Source organism: Thermobia domestica, chromosome 13 (assembly GCF_964235325.1).
Source record: "Thermobia domestica chromosome 13, izTheDome1.hap1.1, whole genome shotgun sequence".
Lineage (NCBI taxonomy): Eukaryota > Metazoa > Arthropoda > Insecta > Zygentoma > Lepismatidae > Thermobia > Thermobia domestica.
In genome coordinates this window covers 72452346-72471446 of record NC_137466.1, presented here as the reverse complement: position 1 = coordinate 72471446, position 19101 = coordinate 72452346, and the positions used below count along the sequence as shown (strand labels likewise).

Here is a 19101-nt window from a genome sequence, read left to right as displayed (position 1 = left end):
GTTCACCACATAGTACTGTCCATGATATATCGCGGTTCAATAAAATGTCTATGAAATGGGCGTCAAATCAATTAGTGACTTAAGAGATCATATCATTGATGCCTATGAGGACTTTTCGGATCGTTTTCAGGCAGAAGGTGATGAATTTCTGAGCAAAATTGTTACAGTTGATGAAACCTGGGTCCACTATCACCAACCTCATACAATAGGGCGAGAAAAGAATGGCATCACACCTTGTCTCCGAAACCCGAAAAACCGTGCACCCAAGCATCAGCAGCAAAAGTCAGCTTTTTTATGAATGAAAATGGGGTATTTTGAAATATTACATGGAAAAGAGAGTAACAGTGGCCAGTCCTTCGTATACAGATTTACTCAAAAATCACCTTTCTGTAATCAGGAGTGAACGACAAGGATTTCTGAATTCAGCAACTTTGTTGCTTTATGACACTGCCCCACCTCATAGTGCGTTTGACAGTGTCCATAATTCACAATATAAAAATTAAGCATCTCGCACACGCGCCTTATTCTCGTGTACTTAGTCCAGTGACTTTGGGACCGCTCAAAGAGGTGATGGGAGGCAAGCATTTTCGAAGCGATGAAGAGGCGAAAATCGTGGTGCACAAGTAGCTACAGCCACAACCAAACACATGTATCTCACGACGTGTCCCACGCACTTCCAAAGCACTGAAATACGTGTATTGTACATCATTGGAACTACATCGAAATATGAGATATAATGTATTTAATTTTTTTGTATTTCTCAATTGAATATATAAAAATTAAGATTTTCACTTTAATAACTCTCATATGTTTCTTGTTAAACTCAGAATATATAAATTGAGTATAGTCCGACGAGTTACAAGGATTATTTTGACCTTCCTGAAGAAAAAAAAAATTGAACTATGTTATTATTAGTAATTTCCACTGGGCCATACTAGGAATACTTCACCTTTATGGCGTTTCTATTGGAGTGTTGGAGATAATTTTTGATGCATTTAGTATACATTCGTCATATCATTCTACTTGATTAATGGTTGTAGATTAATACAAGTTGTGAGAGTATTAACATAAATGTTAATTAACACAAATTAATCAATTATTACAGTAGCATCATAAACAGAAAAATATAAATTTGAAAAGAATCAGAAAACAGTCATCTTTATGAATACAGTTATAACTGATAACTAATGTATAATACATTTGAACTAATAAATTAATATTTTAAGTAAAATTGATTCAAAATTTGTACAGCTCACAGATGACGAGAAGAACCCTAGCAGAAGTAGTGTGACGTAGGTATGGGCTCGCCCACTTTTCGCACGGGGGTTTCAAATGACACCACGGAATAGCACACCTATAACCAGGGGCGGATCCAGGACCGACTTCTGGGGGGGGGCGGTGGGTTGTCATACTGCTACTTTTAAGGGCTCCAAACTTTTTGATGGGTTTTATTTATAAAATATGTATAAGAAAGTTTCCTCTTCTGGGGGGGCTATCGCCTTGATCGCCCCCCTCCTGGATCCGCCCCTGCATATAACTTTACCCAGAGTAGCAGACGACATCTAAGTATAGTCCACACCTCAAAAACCGACAATGGACTTGACCGTGTCGTTGACCTTTCCGCGCTACCCTTGTTGTAGGGTTCTTCTCGTCATCTGTGAATTGTATATACAATTATGCTATATGTGCATATACGTTTCCTTATTGTCTCTCTTTCTCTATCAGAATAATGAAAATGCATTTAGGCTTGTAACTGACCCTTAGAAGCAATAAAATCGAATTTAATCTTAAGAAAATTGAGTTATTTTAGATAGAAGTGAAAAACTAACTACTCAGCGTGATTATATTTTTCCAACTAATTTTAAATAAAGTATTTTTATTTTCGTATGGGTTTCATAACTTCATATCATCGGTCTTTTTTCGGTAGTAGGAGTTCTTTTATACGATCGTCTCACTGAACTGTATTTTTCTAACAGTAATATAAAATGAAAAGGGCCAAGTATACCGCTAACAAATATTCCAAAAAATGCTAAATGTTTATGCGACTTCAGTGTGATCGAACTTTGTTTATCAAAAATTTCAAATTGCAGATAAATCAACACTTTTTCAGATGTTCATACGATATCTAATTTGAAGCACTTCGTTGTTCCGTAAACAGTAAACAGATAAAACTACATTGCTACCTATTGCAACAAGCTTTTTGCTTCAACACTATCTTGCACTCCGTTGTAATAATGAACTAGGAATGTGATATGACATATTGTGATGTTCGGCGGATCAGTTCTACAGCAAAATCACCACAAATGACACATAATGAAAGAAGAAGAAACATATATGTAAGCGGCAAGAGCATGCATTGTACTCTTGACAATTGATTATTGATATATTATTAGTTAGAAAATTATATATCTTTAACAATTTATTATTTTAAAAAAAAATCACTTCACAATGGTGGTAGGTTTAGGAATTGCTGAATTTAAAAATACACACACAACCTTCCCAATAGGACTGAATTGGGTGTGCTAGGATAGTGAAGGGTTCATATCGTGCAGGTTTTATATTACAATTTCATTATTTGCGTAAAACTTTCCAGCAACACGGGTAGTAGTTTCATTTAAAAAAAAAAAAAACTACTTAGTAACTTCCTATTTCAAAATTATAATGGGAAGCAGTTTTGAAGAGAAAAATGAGTGACAGTTTTCCACATATTTATTCAAATGCTTGTCAGGATGATTAAATTAAATCGACGTTAAAACATATTTCTCCGCCCTCATTACGCTAATTATAATTAAGATATATACACATATTAGTACTTACTTGTTTGGAACAGTATATTGAGCCTTGTGAGTGGTCGTTACTTTCTCCTGCTTAAACTTTACAGTGTCAATCATTGGTTTCAAGAAGGGCGAAATGGCTAAGTCCATTCCAACAGGAATGAAGTCTGGACGTTCACTCTGAAATTAACATTAAAAGTATAATAGAATGAAGCGACGAATCATACAAGAACTTATTTACGTGTAAGGAGGATGATATCAAAAGTGAAATTCTTTATTTCCTTGCAGGCAAGAATACTGAAATACTGATTGCATTTCTATTTACTATTCAAATTTTACTTTATAGGATGATACAAAATTAAAATCAAATAATATAAAATTGGAAATGTGTTGAAAATGCTAAAACAAAGTTAATGGGTGTGATGTAGAAGAAGGGGAAACATAGTAGGACAGATGACAATATCAGTGGTCATTTCGAAAGCAGTCATAAATTCTTAAATGAAAACCATAGGATGTTATACAATTTTCTGGTAGTGCGTACTTTCATAAAGTCAGCGTGTAATTGAAAGTATAAACAAAGTATACCATATCTTACTTATAGGCTTTCGTTTCAAATCTTCCACACTGTTTCGATTTAATTTGGATGTTTCTCCACTTTTGAACCATTCTGTATAAGTCAAATGAAGTACCTGTCTATATTTACTCACTCCGCTATTTAAGAAACTACCGTAGAAGATAATCAAAAACAAATCCCGTCATTGGATCAGTTTCTAAAGCTTTCCTCTTATCTTCTTTTTGGCGCACTTAAAAATGCTTCCTTAGAGGACTTCCCAATTTAAATTATCTGCACGGAACAGAGCGAAAACTGTGAAGTTTGGACTAGTTACATTTACTACCGACAGCAGCGGCATCATACTGCTCAGCTAGTTTTCTCATCTAGCTATAGCTTACTCTTCTATGGCATTAAATCGCTAGAATTTTGTCCTATTTGTGGGCATCGGTTGACGTTCACAATTCTAAAGCGCATTAAGTTCTGTAAAAACATACGTATACGCGTATAAGCATAAGTCCTAGATATTAGGACCTCTTCAATTTAGGACTTCGTAGCTAAACGATTATTAGGATTTTGCAGCTAAATTATTTTAAAGACTTCTGTAGGACTACTTTCTGAGTACATGAGATTCAATAAGGTTGTTTTGGCCGGCTGCCATTACCAAAAAAAAAAAAGTGAGGGGGAAGGGGGAAACACTCAAGTGTTTTCTTTCCAACATATGCAAGAGCATATTACAGCAATGATTTCCGCCCTACAACGACTTGCCCACAGAAGTGCTGTCAGCCCCAAGACTGTAGGTGTAAATTTAAACTACAGATTCCGTATCAGATTTGTTTTGTAATGAGGTCGTACTCATTGCAATAGTAAAAAATGGAGCCAAATTCAGCAAGCAGCCACGGAAGATATGGTCAACTCTAAGATAGGGCTACTACTGTATATAGCTATTATTTAACCGTATGTGCTCTTACCTCTGGTAGGAAGGCTGCGTGGTTTAGTTGAGTGACACTGCAGTATGGATCGATGTATTTCACAGTTCCTCTCTCTTGAGGCAATGCAGGGGGCCGATAATCGCGGCCTCCAGCTACAATCTATAAAACAATATATATTAGATAGCAATAAATTATGTTCAAACATATAGTGCTAATTTTCTTTTTCATAAAATTAATTTGTTCCTTCCCAACCAATACATACTTCACACATAATTCTGATAAAGGAATATAGGCAGTATTGTAAGCTGTCAAAAACATTTATTACGAGGGTTGCACTGAAAATTTCGGGAATCACGTACTGGGAACAATGTAATCTGTTAGATTTTGTTGTAGTTATAAACTGTTATTTTTGTTAACTCTAAATGTAAACCGTATGAAACTTGGAATCTTTGTCGCTGCAGGGAACCAGTTTGCAGTGAGGTGGTCGTGATCAAAAATGGACCTGATGAGAGAGTACTTCCGTGCCATGATTTATTACGAATTTCCCCAAGGGTTAACACAGCAAGAGTATGTTCATCAAATGACTGATTCTTTTCCTGACGAAGACCCATTCCAGACGAGAGTTTACAGGTGGTTTCAGGAATTCAGATGCGATTGAGTCAACCTGAGTGATGAGAATCGTGCAGGTCGTCCATCGACAGCCATTGACGAAAAACATTGAATCTGTTCGTGAATTAATTAACACTGATAGACATGTGACTTATCGTGAAATTCAGGGGACTTTAGGCATTGGCATGAGCAAAATACAAACAACATTGCATGATCACTTAGGTGTGAGAAAAACTTTGCGCTCGTTGGGTCTCAATGCAATTTAACTCGAGCACAAAAACACGCCCGTGTAAAGTGGTGCAAAGCTATAGCGAAACGGTTCAAGTCTGGATAATCTAATTCGATGTTTAACATCGTAACAGGTGATGAAACGTGTATTTATGTACTGGAGACAAAGTGGTAGTCTGCTGTGTGGGTGTTCTGTGATTAAACTAAACCAACCGAAGCTGTTCGTACACGCAATCTTTCCAAACAAATAATTGTATAATTTTTTGGGAAATCAGGTCATATTGCAACTCCCACGGAAGAATCGTACAACAGTTCAATGTAGAATGGTATACAAGCATCCAGAAGTACTGAATGTGAGCAGACAGTCCAATCCAACAGTCGAATCATTTTGCATCACTCCAGTGCCAACTCGAACACAGTAACTGCCACAAGTGATTTTCTGGACCAGAAAAATGTTGAAGTTATTATAACATCCGGCTTATCTCCTGATTTAGCTCCCAGGGATTTCTTTTGGTTCCCAACAATTGAGAACATGTTGCATGGGGAGCGCTTTTGTATTCCAGAAGAAACCATTGAGACATACGAACTGTATATTTCACAGGTACCAACTTAAGAGTGGCGTAACTGTTTTAAGATATGGTTCTATTGCATGAAACAATGCATTGCTGCACAGGAGAACTATTTTGAAAAGCAATAAAAGTTGTTGTACTCTCATGTTCTTGCGTTCTATCATTTTCCCGAAACATTCAGTACAATTTTCGTAGTTAATTAATAGCATAAGTTTAGTGGTCTCTTTTGAGTTTAGTATTAAGTAATTAGTAACGTAAAGTTTCCTTTTTTAAGTAAACTTCAGTAAATAGTGTCAGCTGAACTTTACTTCGAAAGATTGATTAAAAATAGTAATAGTAGAAGTATGGACCTTTATATAGTAATTATTAATTTCACTTAAAACTAATATTTTAAACATCAACAACAGTAATAAATCAAAGTAAATAAATAAACTCTAATAAAGATAGTAGAGAGGATCACACGAAAGATATGTAAGGGACATGAATAGCCACCGTTAAGGGCGCTGTTATCCGTTAATTGTTAACGAAAGGCTGTTAACGAATTGACTCCATTAACGAAGTCAGTCTTGATAATTGCTTTAACTATCTATTGTAAGAAACGGAATTAAAAATTCCTTTACATGCATGGGATATGGGCTATAGATAACTATCGTTAAAGTAGCCGTTATAATGTTTTCTGAACAAAAAAGAGTCATGAAAAAAAGGCATGAAATTAGTTTATTGTTGTTAACAAAGATCTGTTCAAATAATTTCAGGTGCAGACTAAGTTTTGATTTCTATCAAAATTTTAACTTGGTATGCCAATTAGACCAATTTCTACCAAAAAATCAACTATTTCTATTGAAAGGAAAAGGACAAAACGACTAGCATCATACTAAAGGTCTGACTACTGCAGGAAACATGTTAGTCGAACTCTTTAGTATGGCACTAATAACGTGAGGGAATGACTCTGCATAACGCCCTGTAGGCTTATGTCTATATTTTTCTCCTTTCTCAAAGATATCTGAATTCTGGTTTCTTTGTTGCATCCGCATTCGTGAGAGGATTTAAGTACACGGGAGATGAAAGTAGTGCTGGAAAAATATGGTAATCTATTGAGCATGATCGGAAATATGATCACGGGGAGAATTTTTCCCCAGTCCACCTCCTGAAATCATCAGTGTTACTTATGATAAGGTCCAACTTTTTTCTTGTTTGCATTGAACGTACGAATATTGTTTTCTAATATGAGGGATATTTGACAAACGCTTGTAGGGTTTTTGTCATAAAACGTGGCATCACTGAATATAGTTTTAAAATGAGTCAAGTCAAATTGTCTAGTTCCTGAGCGTTATTTCATGAATTGCTTAGGAAGCGAAGGGAAAAGGCTCCTGACAAAAATAGTTTCACATATTTCATAATATATATGCCCCCATTACTTTAGGTTCAAAGACGCTTTTGCTTTTAGGTTATCTATATTTTGTCATTTTTAGGGCATAAACGCATGCATGTTTTTAAAGTTTTTAGCTCATAGAAATCCAAGCCTCACTTAACTGATAAAATTTTTAAAAGTATTTAAAATTAACATGTGAATCAGTACTAACTACGTTCTGTACACCTAGCTTCATACTGTCTCAATTTAGTACATATTAGCTAGAATCATACTTCGTAACAAACTTCTTTTTCACAATCTATGCTATTATATTCCATACCTTACACCTATATTCCTGGTCAGGTGGTCTAATATTCAGTCTATCCCTCACTGGCTCCTTCAACGTGTATTCATGCATATATTCGGAATCCCTCGTTCTCATTGGTTTTGGAGGATCATAGAGGAACTGGAAAATTCAACAAAAATAGTATAAACAGTATAAATGGGAAAAGAACTATTTAACTTTGCTCAAATAGACTGAGTGTGGTTATCAATTTGTTCAGGTTTCACTGAGAAAAATCCGTTTTCCGGACAGCGGTATATTGTACAAATATACTGGACCCATAAATTCACAACGGAACTCTGTACGGAGCATATGTTATGCATATGCTACATACGTACTGCCTTTATTCCTTTAGATGTTATATCATGCCGCTGCAGGATATCTGGCATCTAACAGTTTTCCGTATATTACATACGTCAGCTAAATGTTACATACATCCATCTGTATATGAGATCCTAACCGCCTATATACAATTCTTTCTTTATACAGAAAGTATTATAAAACACACGTTTTCACTTTTATTTTTGCTACAGGGTGTAACATATAGTCCAATGTTAAGTCCAAAAACTATAGGATTTATGCATGTAACCTATGTTTTTACGTATGACACATACGTTTATTTTTCTCTGTGTAATGTCTATATTTTATGTATCATAATTATGTATCAAAGTTAAGGGAGACGGTGATGGTAATATTGAATGAAACAGCACAATGAAGAAAGTAGGAGCAAACGTTGAAATTGAAAGAAAACACACACATAAGTTGTTTGCAAACTACAAAGACCACTTGTTGCGATCTGGGATCGAATCAGAGACCTCACGCACCGGAAGTGAACTGAAGTATCGCTGCTCCAAATGTTTATGAAATACAAATTACAAGTAATATATGCATCACTGTTGGGAGAAATTGAACAATATTAGATACAATCTGCAAATTAATAGTGTACATTTTTTTCATATACAGTACATCAAGAAACAAATAAATAATTCCAGCAGAATAAAAAAAAAACTATGAAGCTTGGTAAGAAAGACATACATTTTGATACCATAAAAATAGTTTTTTTTCTCGACATTCTCGTAATCTACGCATGAGAGTTTATTTGCAAGAAAATCAATTTGTTTAGCTCGATGTGATATATCAACTGATATATACACATCATAAATATATCAACACTTGGTCAACATTTTGGTTTAACAGAAACTAAAGTTGAAGAGTTGAAAGTTTAAAAGTTAATGGGAATTTTGAGATATATCCCATTAACCTTACTATGGAATGCCATCTTGCTGGTGTCATAATGAAAAGGACATTGAGAGTATACATCCGTATCAGTTTCACCTAAATGGGTGGCAAGATTCTTGTACAGCTTCAATTATTAGGTTTACCATGAAAATAGTTTTTTTTCTCGATTTTCTCGAACACTCTGTATGTAGTTTTACAATGACTTGTATCACTTTGTTAAGCTTAATGTGATTTATCGATTGACATACAAGGTCTGTCCTGAAAGAAACCGAATTTTCAAAAAAAAAAAAAAAAATACGAAAAATGAAACTGTCCTTGATTTTCTGCTTGTCATTATGGGGCGGTGGGATTATTCCCAACCATTTTAACGGTAATTGCATTATCTTGACTTGTGCCGTTATAAATCTGCGAGCGTTGCAATGAAGTTGTGTTTCGTAGTCGTGCTGATTTTGTGGTATTACGAAAACGAAGATATTGGAAGACCAACGTGTGTGCGTCAAATTTTGTTTCAAATTGGTCAAGACAGTTACAGAAAATTTTGGAAATGTTGCAGGAAGTGTACGAACTAGAATATATAAGCCGAAACCTAAATGTTATCAATGGTTTCATTGTTTCTAAATAGGAAGAACACCCATCGAGGACGCCTATCAACATGATGTGATGACATTTACGTTCAGACAGTGTGCGATGTTGTATGGAGAAGTCATTGTTTGATCGTCCGTGAAATAGTTGAAGAAGAAGAAATAACTAAATCGTCCTGTTATGTAATCTTACTTGAAAAACTAAACATGCATCGCGTGGCTGCAAAATTCGGTCCACGGTTGCTAACAAATAACTAAAAGCGAAACATGTGTGAAAATGTGAAGGTCTTTTGAACCATGCAAACGAAGACGATACTTTCTTGGAAAACATTATAACAGGTGACGAGACTTGAGTCTATGTCTATAGTGTTAACATAAAGGCACAGTCATCCCAACGGGTGGCAAAATCTTCGCCGCGACGAAACGCAGAAAGGACTCAAAATCGCTCAAACTGATGTTTAACTGATGCTTATTACTTCTTTTGATTTTTATGGTGTTGTTCATTATGCATACATCCTACGTAACCAAATCATTAACAAAGAGCACTATTTAGAAGTGACGAGCCATTTGAGGGAAGCTCTGAGGAAGAAGAGACTGGAAGCTTGAAAAAATATAACATGGATGCTGCATCATGACAATGCTTCTACGCATTCGACGCTTCTCGCTCGGTTTTTTTTTTTTTTTTTTGGAGAAGAATAATGCAACTGTTATACCCCAACCACCCTACTCGCCTGATTTGGCACCTGCAGCCTTCTTTTATTCCCCAATTTGAAATCCACCATGAATGGTTACCGCTACCAGTCCATAAAAGATGAAGTTTCCTTCTGATGAAAATGTCCGATCCACCGTATTGGCTATACCTAAATACAATCAATGCTGTTCTTTTAATTGAAAACTAAATAAAAATCTGATTCCTTCAAAAGTTACGTATTTAATACTTTAGTATCATAGATGCGAATAAAACCAACAAATTTAAAAAATACCTGAATAAAATGTACTACAAAACTACTTATAAAATGAAGTTATATTATGGAATTATTTTCCTGGGGCTCATCTACAAGTTCTTATAGTTTGAGAGACATATTAAAAAGAAATAAAAAAACTCTACCTTTTCCTGAAAGGGTTTCATGTATTTTTGCTTTCCAGCCAATGGAGCGCGAGGATAAAAAGAGTCAAACTCTGCTCGATTCTTCCAATCGTAGCTAACCTGATAAAGCGATTTCACTCTGTCAAATTTGACCACTTCGTCCTTTGGCAAGTATATTTCGGGAATCTTCAGTGCCTTATCCTGTAAAGGAGAATGACTTATTAAAACACAAATATAGTGACTAGGGTTAAGATTTTTAGGTAGACCTACGCACTATTTTCATTTAGACTAAAAATGAGCTCTCTGAAATTGCCCAAAATATCAACTGTTACTTCCAATTCGGAATCCAGTTTTCTTTGAGGATTTTATCCCGTTTCGGTCTCCTTTATCCATGTATTTCCTTAATCTATCTCAATAACATTTTTATCCCTTTAAATTTCTTTTATTGCTTCTTTTTTAAAATTTATTCCAAATTTCCTTGTCATTGTAAATTGAGTGTGCTGTTTATTGTGCGAGAATTTTGAGAAAATCAAGAAAATCATTGCTTTTTCTCTATCCAAACGATGCTAGTGCAACTTCCAAGAGTTATCAACTTCTTCTGCCAGAGAAGATGCACAACTTGTAGATAGAACTATTTTATGCCTACGGTCAGAAGTACAGTATTTTATGGCTGCCATTAAAAGCTGGGAACAACAATGCTATTTTAAAAAATTGTGCTAGCTACTTAAGTGAGGCAACAGTTAAATGGTTTTGATAAAGAAAAGTTTGTGTTAATCTTCAGAGGAACCCAAACACTTTAGATTTCAGCAGCTAAATGCAGTTTGCCCCTCAGGTTTACACTTGTCTCAGTAGACGTGGAAAGAAGCCCTAGGATCTAAAAAGATGTTTTCACATATAAAGGTATATGTAGCTTCTGTTAAATTATTTTCAATTAAGCAAAAGAACAGTTGAAGGAAATATAATCATTTTGCTCCTTTTTCGCCTTTCTTATCAAATTTACTTCTCTTTTTTGCATGAATATTTTCGTCTCTACATAAAACTAGATAGCACTCTTTAAGTGTGTGATGCGTGGTCAGTACATTGACTCTCAGCTTCATAGTTTCTCATTCGTGGTCAGAATTAGGCTCACCAATTATCTCACGATGCTGATTCAATACTCAATACAAGAATCAGATGCGTCACCAAGAATCAAATGCTGGATCCCGTCTACCAAATGTTAATGTGGCTTTATCATGCCCAATGGACTGCCTTGTCTTTGAAATACTCAAAAAACTGAATTTCTTCTCGTGAGATGCTGAACTGGAAAACGTTTAATAACAGCCGGATAATTATTTCTTTTTAAGGGTCAGTAATAATTTTAGTAGCACTAGAAAGGAAGGATGGGTCATGATAAGAGCCGATTTCTGCCTACCAATGGAGTTTTATGAAAATTGATATCTGTTATCTACACGATATTCCGCGTCAAAGGTCGTTTAGATTATGTTGAGATCACTTCCGGTTGTCCCTGTAGAATGTCCGGAAGTTACACCTAACTTCAACCTTCGAAAAGCCAATGTAGGTGCGTGAGAAGCGGATTTTCGTGGAAAACGCCAATATGATGGCAAAATTCTTAATAATGTTTTGTTCTGCTGATAAAGGCACATAAAATAATCAAATAGCAAGACCACAGGTTGATTTGTTACAACATGAAAGCAATTTGTTTAGGAAAAAGCGTGTTCGGTCAACCTGTATTTCGCTATCAACATTCGTTTTCGGAGTTGTAGTAACAATAGAGCGGACACTCAGAACAACATCAAAAATTGTCAAACTGTAGTTTGATATGTCTACTTGAACATACTAGAGACTCAGATTGTTCTTGAAGTCCGCTATATATAAAACAAAACTTTGCACTTGAAATCGCATGTATGATATGAATCAACAGTAAAGCACATAAAAATCAATTATGCAAACAATAAACTATCAAAGGAAAATATGTGAAGACTTTTGTGTTAAATATAGTCCTGAAGAATGCTTGATCGTATTCTGCATCGTCAGTTCAGTCATCATCCACTTTACCCCGGGCATCTTCAACGTAATCCTCCGAAGATGCTGGGCCATGGAATGCGGTTGGATCGTGTGTGCGAAACCCTAGATACCACAAGACCGAAGCTACGTGAGCACAGCAGCCTATCACCCTGGCACAGGCCTTATACGGGGAGTACGATTCCAGAATATCAGCAACATCGTACTTTATTCAGAGAGTGTAGGTGCGGGAAGCCGTGTGGCGAGATTCGATTTTAACACGTCTGGCATAATCCTTTTGCTGATTAAGAAAGAATTCATGGGCGAATCCAGTGTGCACATGCTCCCTAGTATAGCTTTATGTTTGTTTGAGTTTGAAAACGTTTATAGTTAGTTTACGCAGCATTTCTTCGGACAATACTGGAAAGTTCGAGATATACCTCATCCATCGGAGCCCATTTTATTTTGTTGCGCTCGCGATCCCAACCTTTCTTGGTTAGCATTGTTTGAGTTCTTTGTGAAGAAAAGCATGTAACAATAGTATCCTTCGTGCAATGTACTCGTCGTGGGAGGTGTCAAGTATGAGTGGAGGCCTAAATATACTGCAAAACTCAAAAACAATTCGCACATGTCCCCAATAATGGAATCTGGGTATTAGGCATAATATGTTCCAGGGACTTCAATCTCTTCATTCTGGAATTGGTGGATTCGACAACACATTTTTGTTGCCATACGAGACTGGTTGGCTTATTTCACGTTCACATCTGGCTTCAAGTTCTTGTTATCGAAGTGATGTGCGTATAACCTGGAGCTGTCTGGGACTATGACATTAAACTTCATATATATCTGCTCTTTTGCCTGGGCGGGAATTACAATAAACTGTGAACTGTTTGGGTAGACAATGCACTTGTTGTGAGCAGAAGTTGTCTTCGTCAGGAGAAATGTTATCGTTTATGGACTTTTACACACTTTTGTGTTGCTTCTGGAACAAACTCTAGATCCTTAATCGCCTATTATGAAATGTTTAGTTGACTGTTCACCGTGACCTCCCGCTGGTCTGCCTCTGATCGGTGCTGAGGTTGGATCTGCTGTTGATTATGGATTGACGTTGAGGGTTGGCTTGATGGTTTATATTTGTTTGGCGTGGCGGTACAGACTGGTGGCTTCTTTTGGGCCGAAGTTGCAGGCTGGTCGGATGCTGTATCCTGTGTAGTAGTTTGTAGGATGTGTAGGATGTGGCAGATCTCTCGAACTTTCCAGTATTGTCCGAAGAAATACTGCGTAAACTAACTATCAACATTTTCCAACTCAAACAAACATAAAGCTATACTAGGGAGCATGTGCACACTGGATTCGCCCAGGAATTCTTTCTTAATCAGCAAAAGGATTATGCCAGACGTGTTAAAATCGAGTCTCGCCACACGGCTTCCCGCACCTACACTCTCTGAATAAAGTACGATGTTGCTGATATTCTGGAATCGTACTCCCCGTATAAGGCCTGTGCCAGGGTGATAGGCTGCTGTGCTCACGTAGCTTCGGTCTTGTGGTATCTAGGGTTTCGCACACACGATCCAACCGCATTCCATGGCCCAGCATCTTCGGAGGATTACGTTGAAGATGCCCGGGGTAAAGTGGATGATGACTGAACTGACGATGCAGAATACGATCAAGCATTCTTCAGGACTATATTTAACACAAAAGTCTTCACATATTTTCCTTTGATAGTTTATTGTTTGCATAATTGATTTTTATGTGCTTTACTGTTGATTCATATCATACATGCGATTTCAAGTGCAAAGTTTTGTTTTATATATAGCGGACTTCAAGAACAATCTGAGTCTCTAGTATGTTCAAGTAGACATAATGAACAAACTCCATGGCTCTGGATAAGTAGAGTAACAAATAAAACACAGTTCTGACCAGAGCAGAATGAAATATATTAAAAACTATACTTACAATGTTACAGTTTCAAGGACCTAACGTCTGATGAAGAGGACGTTAGGTCCTTGAAACTGTAACATTGTAAGTATAGTTTTTAATATATTTCATTCTGCTCTGGTCAGAACTGTGTTTTATTTGTTACTCAAGTAGACATATCAAACTACAGTTTGACAATTTTTGATGTTGTTCTGAGTGTCCGCTCTATTGTTACTACAACTCCGAAAACGAATGTTGATAGCGAAATACAGGTTGACCGAACACGCTTTTTCCTAAACAAATTGCTTTCATGATGTAACAAATCAACCTGTGGTCTTGCTATTTGGTTATTTTATGTGCCTTTATCAGCAGAACAAAACATTATTAAGAATTTTGCCATCGTGTTGGCGCTTTCCACAAAAATCCGTTTCTCACGCACCTACGTTGGCTTTTCGAAGGTTGAAGTTAGGTGTAACTTCTGGACTCTCTACAGGGACAACCGGAAGTGATCTCAACATAATCTAAACGACCTTTGACGCGGAATATCGTGTAGATAACAGGTATCAATTTTCATAAAACTCCATTGATAGGTGGAAATAGGCCCTTATCATGACCCATCCTTTCATTAACAATAAATTTAATACATGTAATATCTTACTTACTTCATTTTGTAATAATTAATTGTACATAGGTATTAAAGTTACATCTTTAATTTTCTAATTAGCGTGTTGGCCAGAATATAAACCACACCTATTATCGGATTTTCAATTGTAAAAAAATAGGATGCGTCTTATGTTCGCAATCGTACAGAAATTGTGATATCGTCATATTATATGCAATTGAAAATGTGCTAGAAATCAGGATAATGCAGTGAGAGTTAAGGAGCAGTTACTAAAAGTAAAGTCAGTAGTGACAATGGTGATGGAGATGAATAGGCGAATTTAGGGTTACCAACTTTTGAAAATAGAAATACCACAACCCTTCTGGAGTACGGATATTCTTAAGATTGTGGCATCATCATCATCAATCGTCAAAAATGTGAACAATCTAAAAGTGGTTACTTCACATAAAATTGAGTGATTCGGAGTTCCAATTTAATAATAAAAACAAGGGTTTGTTGCGTAATAAAAGATCCCGCCGTGAGAAATCAATTAATACAATTGTACTAATGACAGATAGGCTTAATTTTTAACTTTACACTGTATTTTCAAAGAGAAAAGTATGTTTAGAAAGAATTTAATGCTAATAAAAAAAAGGCCAGGAATGGCAAGAGTTTCATAAAATATTTATATTTTATATTAGCTATATTTAAGCCTATAAGCATCTCGTATATTTGTATGGCTAAATGCCTCTCCAAATATGCTAGATTTAGCCAAAAATAGGCCAAATTGGCATCACTGCCACATTACAAACAGTATTGCTTGGTGATTAATAACATCACTGCGACGGAACAACAAATTCGTTGCTAAATAGAATTGCGCTATGTCTGTGATCAGCCGGTTGTCAAATGCAGTTCATTTTAGAATCCAGATTCAACTAAATCTACTTTCAACGAAACTTTAAAAAAAAAAAGTCTGGATAAAACAGAGAACTGAACTAGTGAGAGAGAAAAATTACCGGGCAATTAATGTCCGATTTTGAGTCGTACCGGACACCAGACAAGGAAGTCAGAAACGGAACTGTCCGGTAAAATGCCAGACGGTTGGCAACCCTAGGCGAATTCCGTGCCTAACAAATGCTGTGCTGGAAGTTAAAGAAAAAAAGGCTACCTTTACAGTAAGTATAGCAAATAAGTGTTACTTAATTTTTCAATAATAATATGATATTTTATATGTACTATAGTTATAATAAACCTACATATTTATGCGTACCTATTTATTTTTATTTCCCTGATTACCAGTAATTTTTTTGTTCCCTAGGTTTATATTCGGGTGTCATCTTTTATTTCTTTTACAATTCTTCAAATTTTAGGATTTGGCTTATATGTGAGAGTGACTTACATTTGCGCAATATGGTAATTATGTGGTCACCTCAATTCAAATTTAAAACCTTGTTTGTTATCATTAAACTAGGCCTACTATCAGTGGCGTAGCAATAGGGTAGGCAGGGTAGGCATTGCCTACGGGCGCAGGACGTTCTGGTATAGTAGGGGCGCCCCATGTTTTTAATAAAAAAGAAGCAAATTATATAAATGGTGCCCCAGGTTTTCGTGGTCTTCATTTCCGAACATGGCAAGAATAAAAATTCCTGGTCAGTTCGCTCGCAGTTAATTACATTTGTGTATCAAATTATTGGCATTACTGTAAACTCCTCGAGGTTAAGCACTAGGCCTATATGATTAAGAAATTAATCCTCCTGTATTAATACGACATCAGTCCTATATTACATGTACTGAGCTTACTAACTTAAAAAAAAAATCCCTGCGCAACAGGCTTTCAATAATAATGACAAATTCTATGCCCTATTAGATCTGGAGTGAGTTTAAAAGTGTTACCATGAGACACAGCACAATTGCCACGTACTGCGGCTACACAGCCAAGCACAAGCACCAAAGTTTGGACAAACCGGTCAACTGCCCGGGACACTAACGTCAGGAGGCGCTCAAACGAGCATCCCAAAATAAATTTTCGAACGTATTTTCTAGCATCATTGTAATAAAATGTAAAATATAGGGTAGGACTAGGTGGGGAGGGGAGCGTCAAAGATTCATTGGCAGGGTGGAAACTTTGCCTTAGTCCGCGCTCCTGATATTAACTAAGATGACGTAATATTAAATAGATGTGGAGGATACTGACCCATTTAGGCTCTAATTTCAACATTATTGGGGCGTATAATAATTAGCTGATCTTTTTAAATAACGATTGCAATATTACTTATAGTATTTTTGTAGATGTGATGACTTTTTTTTCAGTTAGCGAATCTTTAGCCCTGTTTTAGCGGAAAGAAAAATCTCATGTTGGCAACACTGCCCAAAGCTAGTCAAATGTGGGATGTCATGTATGGGATGTAACGCGTACGCGTAAGTTACAGATGGTGATGCATTGGCCTATTTGATGGGTGAGGGGGCGCCAATAGAGATTTTTGCCTAGGGGCTCCAAAAGCCATTGTTACGCCACTGCCTAGTCTACTGTTATTATTAATCTATCGTGTATCCGAATGGTTAGATTGCGTATTAAATAGAATGATTCAACAGGAGCCGAATGATGGATAAGCATACAGGTACACGAGAGATCCACAATAATAATACTAATCTAATGATAACTAGCCAATTTCCAAATTTAATGTGATATGACTATATAATTAATTAATTAGAAAAACCGAGACTTTGTTTGTAATTAATTAAATTTATAGTTAAAGAACTTCCTTTTCTAATAATACTAAAAGTTATGTCAAGAATTTCATTGAGTTTGATATTGAAATAATTGTATGGAGTCGACGTCATTAGTTACACCCAAAATTATGATTCATAAATAATACAATTTGTCATATTGATTGTCATATTTGTAGATATATTATTATTATTAAATATAGTGCGCAATATTTCCAATCAGACTGATTTTTTTAAAAGTTTGGAGTGGTTTCGATGTAGGAAACACGGGATTTTTTAAATAATGCAAATAGCCTATTATGAGGTCTATGTGACATTTTATGGTGTTTGCATAGTGCAAAGTTGCGCGTTGACATCTGTAAAGTCCACTGAAAACATATAAAACCAATAAAACGCGACGAATTGTCAGCGTATTTGCACTTTTGCACTCATTACACTTCTGTCTAACACAGTAAAACATCAACTTGTTCAAAACCTGTCCACCTAAACGAGCAAAGAAGGCTCAAATATAACAACTCCTTCGTGCAGCAAGTAATGGGGCGTTTACACTTAGTCGATTTGCGTTCGATTCAGTTCAATTGACGTCACTTTCAACTTAATCGACCGTGTAAACGGAACTTCAACTTAATCGCTTGTTGATCAAAGGCGACTAATCGACTGGCAACTGAATTAAAAGACGTTCTATTTTCTGTGGTTGAAATAATTGAACACATACATTCATCGATCTGATTCGGCCTAGTTGCTTCGATTTAGTGGCAAATGCAGCGAGTCGATTTAGTCGCACGATCAACAAGCGATTAAGTTGAAGTTCCGTTTACACGGTCGATTAATTTGAAAGTGACGTCAATTGAACTGAATCGAACGCAAATCGACTAAGTGTAAACGCCCCATAAGACAGAGTCCAACGCTGGCTTACTATGACATCTAGCGGGAAATTCAGAACTTCATTAGTGAAGGGGTATTTTAACTGATACGCAAAGCTGCTTTTCTATGTCCGAACTAGAAACTACATGCTATAACACAATTTTAAAGCTGCGCACTAAAGGATTAAGTTCAGCCAGAATTATTTGACTTGTTTCAATTTACTCGCTGAAGGCACAAATTTGAAACAGTAGACAAATACGAGTATACGAGTGCAAACATATATATATATATATATATATATATATATATATATATATATATATATATATATATATATATATATATATATGAGCGGCTCAGACGAAGATAATGTTAAGCCCCACTTCCGGTGAATTGACTGGAAGTGGAATTAAGTGGAATGGGTTGGCGCAGGCCGGTAGCCAGCCCAAAAATGTAAGGGGGGCCCGGCTGAAGTTAGGGTGGGCCGATCCAACCATATTATAGTTCATTTGCAAGCCTACTGTAAAAAATTTAGGGGGCCCGACCCCTCCTAGACCCCCATGGATACGGGCCTGGATTTGCATCGAACCACAGAACAGTATGTAGGTAGTTTAATATTGGAGATGTACCTGTAGATGGCAGGAGAAACTTTTTTGGTACGTGTCATTGCATTGAATTGCATGGAAATGGTCAACATTCTTTTCCAATGTTGGGTCTATTGTCTGTGC

At 36.3% G+C, this 19101-nt stretch overlaps 1 protein-coding gene across 2 annotated transcripts in view; it reads right to left on the bottom strand.

Moving 5' to 3' along the window:
* The window catches only part of LOC145668237 (uncharacterized), a 33141-nt gene that overhangs the window by 10212 nt on the left and 3828 nt on the right, over positions 1-19101 (bottom strand). For both annotated transcript variants that reach the window (XM_081735905.1, XM_081735906.1), the window contains exons 2-5: positions 10285-10464; positions 7354-7479; positions 4296-4415; positions 2818-2954 (exon numbers count right to left, since the gene is read on the bottom strand). In XM_081735905.1, coding sequence (XP_081592031.1) covers positions 2818-2954; positions 4296-4415; positions 7354-7479; positions 10285-10464 — 563 coding nt within the window. The remainder of the gene's footprint in view (positions 1-2817; positions 2955-4295; positions 4416-7353; positions 7480-10284; positions 10465-19101) is intronic.